Source organism: Scomber japonicus, chromosome 2 (assembly GCF_027409825.1).
Source record: "Scomber japonicus isolate fScoJap1 chromosome 2, fScoJap1.pri, whole genome shotgun sequence".
NCBI classification, from domain to species: domain Eukaryota; kingdom Metazoa; phylum Chordata; class Actinopteri; order Scombriformes; family Scombridae; genus Scomber; species Scomber japonicus.
In genome coordinates this window covers 32,390,826-32,401,971 of record NC_070579.1, presented here as the reverse complement: position 1 = coordinate 32,401,971, position 11,146 = coordinate 32,390,826, and the positions used below count along the sequence as shown (strand labels likewise).

General features: G+C 38.6%; 1 protein-coding gene across 1 annotated transcript; it reads left to right on the top strand.

The window, feature by feature from the left end:
• Positions 1–3,409: 3,409 nt before the first annotated feature.
• On the top strand, positions 3,410–8,900 carry LOC128366581 (equilibrative nucleobase transporter 1-like). Its single transcript, XM_053327322.1, has 13 exons — positions 3,410–3,472; positions 3,684–3,987; positions 4,330–4,459; positions 5,241–5,287; positions 5,389–5,465; positions 5,551–5,643; positions 5,750–5,889; positions 5,985–6,142; positions 6,537–6,680; positions 7,763–7,870; positions 8,136–8,322; positions 8,478–8,601; positions 8,766–8,900. Exons 2-13 carry the CDS (start codon positions 3,795–3,797, stop codon positions 8,898–8,900), a joined length of 1,536 nt encoding a protein of 511 aa, XP_053183297.1. The 5' UTR covers positions 3,410–3,472; positions 3,684–3,794.
• Positions 8,901–11,146: the final 2,246 nt, after the last annotated feature.

The following is an 11,146-nucleotide window of genomic DNA, read 5'->3' as shown; positions in this document are numbered from 1 at the left end:
GTCCACTTTCACCTTTTAAGTAAAAATCACAGTAAAACTGTGGTATTGGATGAAACTGCAGAACACTGAAAAATCTTAATAGGAACATTCTCAATCTGTATTTACATATTATAAAGTCAATTCTGTTTATATAGTGCCAAATCACAACGTAAGTAATCTAGGAAGTTGACCCTATTCTTTAATTTGCAGAGACCCTACATTCCCCCATCAGTGGGAGTCAAGAAAGATCATGGCAGCATGGGGTTTGTAGCCATGGTCCATGGAAGCATACAATCCTTAATGACCAGGTATTCCATGACCATGATCCATAGAAACATGCAAGACAAGAAAGCACAAAACTACAGGGAAGATAGTAACATTAATGGTACATGAATGTGTACAGATGGAGATGGGGAGAAAGAGAGAGGAGCTCAGTGCATCATGGGAAGTCCCCCTGCAGTCTAGGCCTATCTGGTTTAATTGATGAATAAAATTGAGTATCGTCTGCATAACAACTGAAATGTAAATTGAGTGTTTCCTAAACATATTACTGTCTAAAGGATCCATATATAATGTGAATAGTGGAAGAACCTACGTTAACATGTACAAACTGGAATCTTTTAATTCCTTTAATGCCAATTATATGTCTCAGTCTCTGTTATATGATGGTCAGTGGTGTCAAATGCAGCACTAGGATCTAACAAGACAAGTACAGAGGAGTCCTTTGTCCAATGAGAGGCCACTTGTAACTGTCACCAGTGCTGCCTCTGTGCTATGATGTGCTCTAAATCCTGACTGACATTTCTCAAATGAACTATTATTATGTAGAAAGTCACAGAAATTATTGGCGACTGCTTTGTTAAGGATGATAGAAACTGAACTATTTCTACAGTAAATCAAGACTAGGTTTTTTAAGAAGAGGTTTAATTACAACTACTAGTGAGGCTGCTGCTGCTCAGGTGGACCAGCTTACACGGTATGTGTCTTTTTTTGCTTTTGACTTTTGTTCATTTTTGCGCTTTTTTGAAGACTCCTATGAAAATCCAGTGTTTAATGTTTCAGCAGCTGTCTTTTGATGTGGTCTGTCCATGTGGCGGAGGGATATTATTGTTGTAATTAAATGACTGTGGCACATAGACTGTTACTAAAGACAAAATGATCATATCTAGTAAAGAAGTGCTATCTAAGAGTAAAACTTCCTCAAGCAGCCTAGTTGGGATGGGGTCTAAGAGAAGGGGCTGATGGTTTAGAAAGACTGAAAATTGATGAATTTAGTCTAACGGTCTACATATATATCACATTTACAGCTGTTCCTAAGGCTTGTGTATTTGGGAATAAAGCAGTGCCTGTTGAGGGTAGGAGGTGATTCATTTTGTCTCTCATAGTTAAAATTTTATCATTAAAGAATGTGATGAAGTCGTAACTACTGAGAGCTACACGAATATATGGATCAAAAGACTTATGATCCTTTGTCAGCCTTTATTCTCCTCTATTAATGACAAGTAATAGATGGCTCTGGTGTTACAGAGGGCCTTCCTATATATTAAGCAAATCTTTGTAATGCTAGCTACAATTCAAGTCGCAGGTAATACTTCTGTTTGTCTCACAGTGCTCGTGAACTCTAGTATTGCTTGAAGAAGGTTTAAAGTTACAATTGCCATCTAAAACAGTGTTATCATGTGCTTTCAATGCAATTCTCAATGTTTAACCTAAAGCAGGAGAAAAAGTCATCACACAGCCTTCAGCAAACATCCCAAACAATACATATAACAATGAACATATACTGTACATGCACTGTGTCCAACAAATCTAACAATGATACCTTTATACGTATTAAGTAATAAACAGTAAACTCAACAAAAACAAATCTGAAAAAACATAAAAAATATATAGAATCTTTCAATTCAAATCCTTAGTTTTGGGAGTTTTGCAAATCAAGGTCCACAAGATGTCAGATGGTGATTTAGGAGTGCAGTATTTCTATGTGAGCTATTATCACATATTTGACTGACCTGTAACATCACTATTGATCAACCCCCCCAGATTGTAACATAGTGGTCACAGTCACAAACAACAGCTGAAAAATTATTGAATAAATTAACACTCCTAATGACTTTTCACAGTTTGAACCATTAGGTCTAATTAAAAGATTTATGTGCAGAAGAGTCATCATGAGGTCAGTTTACTCACTCACAGATTAGCTCTCATGTTCATGCTCCATGGTCCTAAAACCTCTGATGAAGCTGTAAAACTTTTACTGAATGAAGAGGTTGCCATCTTGTGTTCAGTCCTCTTGGTGCATCCATGAGGTTGATCCTCAGAATGAAAGTATAAGTACATTATTTCTCAAACTGTGGCATTTTGGTCACCATGATGTTTACTAGTGTACTTTTAAAATCTGAATGCAGGAATCTTATTCTTATGATCTATTTTCTACACTGTGGAATTTACCGAAGTAAAGGGTCTGAGTATTTCTTTCATCACCACTGTGCACATTGATTTACACTCAAACAAATAATATCAATGTAAATGTGCAGAATATGACTAAAACAGACAAAGCAGATAAAAACAAGCAAACAAAACATATTATCTTAATTTAGAAGACTGGATTTCATCATTTTTTTAGTCTTACAAGCAGCCAGTAAAAAGTGAAGGGTATGAACTGATGCCCTGCTAGTTTTGGTACAGGATGATTCTGTAGGCCTACACACATCTTACTAGGCAAATGAGAAAAATAGTGTCAAATGCAGCTTTAGAGAGTGATGAAGTAGAAGAGAGGACGATGGTTATCTATGAGGTTGCAGACAACTGCGGTGGTCACAACACTGGAAGAGCTGTAAAGCGGAATGAATGAATGAAAGAAACATTTATTATCCTTAGGAGAATTTGCTTTGCACGAAGAGAACACAAAGACACATCAAAGTGCCAACAGACATGCATGACAAAATGAGTGAAATCATTAATAAAGAAGCATAATTTTGGTAATCGATAATAACATCAAGTGCAAATTTAGTAATGTGTCATATGATCAAAGCTTGTTAAGCAGCCAAATGCTGTGTAGGACAACAGATGTGATGCATCCTTTAGTCCTGGGCGTGCTATACTTTCGCCTTGAAGGTAGAAGTGCATATTCAGACCATAGTGGGTGCTGTGGGACTGCTATGATCTTATAGATTGAAGCAAAGACCACAGTGTGTCTAAGGTGTAATAGGTTTTGTTCATTGGAGTGTGGATGTTGTCTCCTCTTACCTGTCATGGATTGTTTCATCGTTTGCAAATCCTGTGGTAGCAACTATCAGCAAAATGTATCATGCTATCTCTCTGACAGTGTCACATTCTGGTGTCTTCCCCAGGCAAGCCTTTATATAACTAACTATTTTTCAAGTGCCCCACCCACGGTGACAGTAGGAAGACTGGTTCAGTGTAACACAGCAGTTGATGCCTGACAGACAGAGACAGCAAGCAAGCCTTCATTCCTTACAGCTAACAGCATGTACACAAGTCTTGTAGGTAAGAGGGGAAAAATGTATAATCTGATGCATTGCAACACAACTGTCAAAACAGAGTGAATTCGTTTCAATTTCAATACCACAGCACACAAAATGTGCTTTTTTACACTGTAAATACATGTGCAGTGTATGTAACCACTAAGTGTGTGTATTGATTATATCATACTCTTGTCAATAATGTCTGTACTTTTCTAGATAACCGCCTGGTTGCTGAAATGATTTTACAACTCCAATGGTCATAACTATACGTCACCTTTACATTTCACTGTCTGAGCTGCTCAGGCAGGAGCAGAAACGTGTGGCAGCATGTGTAAATGTCAAGAGAGGAGAGCAACGAGGCAGCATTGGTTGACTCTGCTGTCAGGACTGGTAGAGAGTTTGCTGGTCACAGGGATGGCGTTTGGCTGGGCTTCATTGGTGTTCGTGCTGAAAGTCGATGGATATTTTGCTGGATACTGTGACAATGCCACCAGAGAAGAAGACTTTACTGTCTACACAGGTATAATGCTTCCTGGACATCAAATTAAGAATAATATTTTTTGATTAATGTTTATCACCGAGCATGAGTCACTAAAGATGTAATGAAAAAAGCACATTTAAAATTTTGCATTAATATCAGTTAAGCCTGAAGGACAAACAAACCTGCACTGCTGTTTCTTTTGTTTGCATATGTCAGTCAAGTTACATTGGCACAGTAAATGTCATTACATAGCAGGACTAGAACCAACCTGTTATTATAGTGAAGTATATATTTTCATACTCTTGAAGAGCTTTAACTTTTATACTTGAAATGTTTTCAGAACACTACTTATTAATTCTGATCTTTCTTCCTTTCCTCCAGATTGCAGCGGTCAGGATGAGCACCTCTCTCAGGTCATGTCTGTCGCCTCCATCACCAACACCATACTGCGCTTCCCCATCGGATATGTCTTTGACCGCTGTGGAACCACAGCAACAAGGCTAATAGCTATGTGAGCACACCAAATGTTTGCCAAGTTTGGTTCGAGAAGGTTCATGACTTTGCAAGCTGTCAAGGCAAATTAGACAGTTAACCTTCCTTTTATTTTTACGGCTGCAAATTAGATGCAGAAATAACATTTATTCTCTGGCTGTAGTAAAGTCTCTTGTTTCAGACACTGTAAGAAGCATTCCCACATTCACAGGAAGCATACGTAGTTGAATTACATTGCAAGTGCATGAAGGAATCTTCTTTAACTAACTTCCAGGACAATAATAACAGGCATAAAAACTTACTTTTTATGCCTGTCCTCTCTCTTCTCTAAATTATTTGAGCCATTTTTCTCATGTGCTACTATGACACAGATTGCTAATGAATCACTACAACCCTTCTATTTATAATCACCCAACCCTTTTGCACATAGTTGCCCTTTATGAATGAAAGTGTTAAGATTTAGATATACGCCCATTGTTCTTGTGAACTGGACCCGACAGTGTTGGCATTGGTCTCATCATGCTGTCAAAGTAGAGCCCCACACAATGTATTGTACATGCCTTTCTACGACAGCAACAGTGCATTATGTTGAAAGTCTTTGAATGGGCAACTTGTCAAATTATATTCTCCATGCACTACTTATTTCAGCAATTAAGTCCATTTACATACAGTAGCTGGATGTTTGTTATTCCTACAATTTTCAATTAAACCTTTATTCACACAGAGAGACCTTGAAATGTGTCCTGACACAGTTGAACTGTTTCCAATCTCATGATCATGTCATGGTTAACTTCTCACAGATTTCTGTACATCACTGGTACACTGTTCTTCACCCTGTCAAACACAGGTATGTTGTTTTGTAAATTGGAATTTTTTACACTAAGTATATCAGAAGTATGTTGTTATAGCTACCTCTCATTTGGTCTCTCTGCTCTGGTTGTCACACAGAGATGTCAGTGTTGCTGTACCCTGCTTTGTCATGTCTCATTATTGCTGGAACTGTCCTCTACATCACCAATGCTCAGGTTTGTGGTGACCCAGCTCAAAAAAACTTGTGGTGTGTGTGACAGTGTATGAGGAGGTAAATAAAATGAATTTGAGGAATTTTAGGTGGGGAACCTGTTTGACTCCTATCGCTCCACCATCATCACCATCTACAATGGGGCCTATGATTCATCTGCTGCTGTCTTTTTTTTCATAAAGGTAAGACATTTGTGCTGCAATCTAACATTTTAAATAGACTCGGGTGATTCAATCCACAGTATAAATTATATACCTCCTCACCTTTTGTCTTTCTTTATGTGGACAGTTGCTGCACGATAGAGGAGTGTCTCTGCATTCGTCTTTCCTCTTCCTCACCTTGTGTAGCATAATCCTCCTGCTCCGCACCTTCTTCCTGATGCCCACAGGACATATCCCCTACCCCATGCCAGAAACATACACTTATGGGTCAGAAAAAAACTACTCTATCCTAATTGTCCTCTATTGATAATACCCTGGCCATTTTGTGTGTGATTGTTGAAACAGCAGCTCTGCTCTGACAGGGTTTGCTGGCCCGGCCGGAGAAGAGGGAGAGGAGAAGGAGAGGAAGAGAGCGACAAGAAAGAAGAAGAAATGGAAGAAAATCAAAAGGATGAGAAAGGGAATGATTCTTCTTTGCCTTTGTGTAAAAACATAGTGCATCAGCCCAAGAAAGCGGAAGGTATGGACATGATTTGTTCTCGAATGTGAGTTAGAAAACACATGATTGTCTGCTAGCCAGGGGTTCCCAACCCAAAGGGTCAGTAGAAGAAGCATAGATTTACACCTTACTCAACAGCCTCAACTGTGTGGATTTGTCATCCATAGTGTGTGAAGTACATGCATCATACATCTTTGCCGACTTTCTTATATTTTCAACAACCAGGAACATTTTACCCATATTACAAAGAACAACCGTCTTTAAAATAATTCTGGGAAATGTAGGTACTCACTACCTCAAGTAGCCAAGAAAGTAGACAAGAAAAGGAGAATAAAAGATATAAAATGATACAGAAAAAAGTGAAGTTAAATGTTCCTATAGAAAAATTGGTTTGCCTGTTTTCAATCTCATCCAGCAGCTAGTTTCCGGAGCTGTGTATTGTCCTGGCTCTTCTTGTGGCACCTGGTGTTTGTGGTCACCACCCTCCTTAGTCACTTCATGTTCTTAGCCACCATCAACCCCGTGCTCACCAGGCTAGCCGATAACAACCAAACCATAGGTGAGGTATAAAATGATTGAATTTTCTTGGAGGATTTTCTGGGTGTTGCTCACTGCTTGTCAAAATCAGAAGCAGGATATGAAGGTCAGGTGGCAGACTTTGTTAAGATGCTGCAGTGGCTTTAGTGTTGAATGCACCAATCAGTGATATTTTCTGTGCATGTTAAAATCAAACATTGAGCAACTTAAAAGGTAGCGCAAGTCAACAGTTTAACCACTGTTCAAAATCAGTTCTGGAGGTAAACTGCAGGTTACCATGACAACAGTACTGATGTTTAAGTACCAGTTATCATTTCTCTTCACTCCAAAGTATCTTAAAGTAACTTTATTACTGTGTATAGCAATGGTATGATTGCAATATTGCTGTTGTATATCAGCACAGATAATCATGACTTATTATTGCTTACAGGAGTAATTAACTATATCTTTTTAAATAACACTAGTCAGAACTGAGGTTGGCTTTTGCAAATTCACACACAATCTTTTTTTGGAGGTTAATCATTGAATGCAGATCTGTTAGAGGGATGAAGAACTGGTCTGTATGCTTAGCTGATCACCATAGGACATCACTAAGTCAGTAACTGGGATCATTGACTCTGAAAAGAACTGGTGATTTGCAGATTTTATATTTCATACATTTGTATATTACTGCACACATGCTGCTGACTACTCCACTCTGCACCATGCTTACTTTCATTTTGAAGTCAGGCTTTGAAAACTATGGTTGGTGCATTCACTTGTTGGTGCTTGGAGAAACAATGTATATCTGGAGGACTGCAAATGTTTAACTTTTCACTCCTAATTGTTGGCTTCAATGCTTGATTTTCCAAAAACAAATCTTGTGTGATGCTTTTGACAGCTGAGGCCAGAGCGCAAAATCTCAGAATAATCTCTCAACACCAAGACTATACAAGTTGGTTTCCATAGTAAACTGCCATAAAACAGAAACTGAGTAGCTAAAACATGTACTTTCACGATACTGGGCACCTTCACTTCACTTTTTCAACTGCGCTTCTTGCACATTTATCACTGTGTTTCCCCCTCTAAGCTAAATGTTTCCCTTTCTGTCTACCCATCCTTTAGTGAGTCACTACACCAATGCATTTGCCTTCACACAGCTGGGCGGAGTGCTATTTGCACCTGTGAATGGCTTCATCATGGACAGAAACAAGCGCAGGCCTCTGGCTTCTGGTTAGTGGCACAAATTTAACCATCCAGCACTAAAACAGCTCTATATTGACTAAATGGTCAGAAGTGGAAAATAAACTTTCATGGAATGTATGTTACAGAGGATTCTTAAGAGAGTTTCCTAAAAAAATATATATGTAATTGAATTTAAAAAATACAGTTTTGGACTTTAATAAGAAGGTGTCCAAACTTTAGATTTGTAGCTCTGCATGTAGTTCATGTGTGATTTATGGTGACTTCAGTTTTTAACTTACTGTCTATTTCTTAGGGGAAACCAGGAGGGAGGCAGACCTGCACTCATCCTCTCTCGCCCTCTTCCTAACTTCCTTGCAGTGTTTCCTCTTCTGTGTGTGTTTCACCTGTCCCATCCTCCCTCTGCAGTACCTCACCTTCATCCTGCAGGTTGTCAACAGCTCCTTTTTTTACGGAGGCCACCAAGCCTTCATCAGCATTGCGTATGTTCAACTCTCCTTAAATCCACCACACATGACAGTATATCCATCCCAGATCTAAATAACATGCTTCTTTTGTTTTCATTAACTTATAACTTTTCCTTCTCTCCTTTGCTATTTTCTTCTCTGCTGTCTCTCTCACTTAACATCTCTTGCAGTTTCCCAATGTCTCACTTTGGGAAGATGTCAGGGATAGCGATGTCGTTATCAGCTCTAGTGCTGCTTCTCCAGTTTCCTATGTTACGTCTCATCCAGTACCAGCTGAAGGGTGATCCTCTCTACGTGAGTTTCTGTGATACTCTGTGATGAGCCTCGCTTAAATCTGAAGAATGAGCCATCATGTTGCAGTAACACAACTGCATCTCCAATGTTTTCTTGATTTCCTGGTATTATAAAAACCCACATTCATTCTTTTCTCCCATACTTCTTTTTTCTCATTCTCTCAGGTAAATGTGGGTGTCACATTGGTGTCCCTACTCACCTTTATTCACCCAATCCATGTAAGCCTCTACTGCAGAAAGCTGTCCAAACAGAGAAGGACCACACAAGAAGTCAATGAACAAGGGCTGGCGGAATGCTAAATCTACACAATGTAACAAATTGTAAACTTAAAAGGAAAAATGACTTGATTTGTTTAATATATTTAATATATTTTCAAGGTTTATTATCATCTGAGAGCGATGGATTGACACTTGAAAATATCTTGGGGTTTTTTTGTATCTCATCAAATGAGTTTGAAAACGTATTTAAAGGTTTCTTTTGATGTGATGTACTGTCTCTATTGGTTGTTTGCAGTTTACATTTTTGAAATCATATTAAATAAAGAATACATTGTGATATTTTAAGACTCAAAACTCAAAGATGATATTAATAACTATATACAACAAAGAAAGTGTACATGAATCTGTATTTGAGAACAAAGGTTCTCTGTTGACCTTGAGGACACATGTCTGTGGTAAATATACTAAAGGTCTGCTTACTTAGCTATTTCTGTGGAAGTGAATGGACTGTATGTTTAGACACAAACCTGTCTGGAGATCAGTAGTAAAATAAAATAGGTCAATTTATAGTTAGTATGCTAAAATGTATGAAAAACATAGACACAAATATTCCATTAATGCACAATCATAATCAAATGTTTTCAGCATAATGGTCATTTGCTCTATATTCATGTGTTAGGCTTAGAGAATAAGAATGTGTTTTTTAATTTATCAAACACGCCTAATACATGTTCATGTTTACAAGAACTGCCAAAAGAAACCTCAGGTATCCATGGTGTTAGTCCATCTATGGTGTAAAAGACAAATCAATCAATCAGTCAATGGTGTTGTGATCATTCTCGAGTGTTAACATTTTAATAACAAATGTGCCTTTAAATGGCACTTAGATTAGATTACCTTCCATGCGCATAATTATGTAATGAAAGTGTGCACTTTCATTGTTCTGGACCAAAAGTGTTAGGCTACAATTGGTGACATAATAGAACAAATGAAATACCATAATTAAAAAGTGAATGTAATAGATGACTAGAAAGCAAGCTTGTGTGTTTTACACAATATTGTGTTCTGCTACATTTTCTGCATTATTTGCACTTATTATGTGCGCGTATTAACGGAAACTACATGATCCTTTTCTGTTCTTTTCATCTTACACACAGACCTCTTCTGATTAAAGTTGACTTACTCACCAATATGGCTTCCTTAGTTCCGCCTTGTTGGAGATGAAGCATTGTCAATGTTGCTTTTTCTGTGGTAGTTTTGGCCCGTGAACGAGGCTAGTTAGCAGCTTTCGCAACTGAAAATGACTCAACACCACCTGTTGAGGCCTTACCTTTACATTAGTGCGCTGCAGAAGGCTTAAGGGTGAAAAGGTTTGTGGTGGAATAAATGAATCTGAAAATATCTGACACAAGGAGGTGATGGAGCATAGCAGAGTGATAGAGTTTACTGAAATTATAATAGATGTAGGTAATGTTAAAACTACGTAACTTATTATTATTATAACTAATTATGGAGTGAGTGACAAATATTATAAATATACCTATCAACACTCTTCTATTATGGTCCTTGTGTGTTTTGTGTTCCACAGCGAACTTTCAGACTGACAACCTGCAAGTTTGAACCAGTTACCATCAAACTGTTGAAGAGCAGGAGGATCTGAAAAGTTAATATATGATATTACTGTCAAAAAAACAAAACAAGATGTGTGTGTGATGACCTGTGCTTCTGCTTTTGTTTCTAGTAGCTGTTCCTGTACACTTGCCCACCTGTTTTCAGCATCAGGTTGCAGCTGAACAGAGCCTACAGTTCTGCAGTGACCCTGCAGAGGGCAGCAAAGATCCACACACAGACTACAAAGAGTAGTGAAGATTGGAATCAGTTTTGTCAAAGAGCTCTTTGCCGCTACATTTCTACATTTCTTGAGCAGCTTCTTCAGGTTCTCATCTTCTTTGACTAACTGCTCTATGTCTGTATCTTCCAGTCGGTCTCCATAAGTGAACAGCACCATGGTGTGATCAGTGACTGCAGGGGACAGCATCATCTTCAGTGTCTCCAGACCTTTCTGTTCTTGTTCAGTGAATCTTCCGAGCTGGATGGTGAGGAGGAAGACGTGTGGACCTGGAGAGCTCAGCTCTACTGCTTTCATCAGCTCTGCTCTCACCTCCTCTTCACTCAGCTCAGTGCTGAAGAGCCCAGGAGTGTCAACCACACTGACTCTGTGATCCAGAACAAAACCTTCTCTCTTCTCACTTCTCAGTGTCACAGGTGTGCTACTGAACTTACAGTCAAACTCCTTCTTTGCCAGGATGGTGTTTCCTGCTGAACTC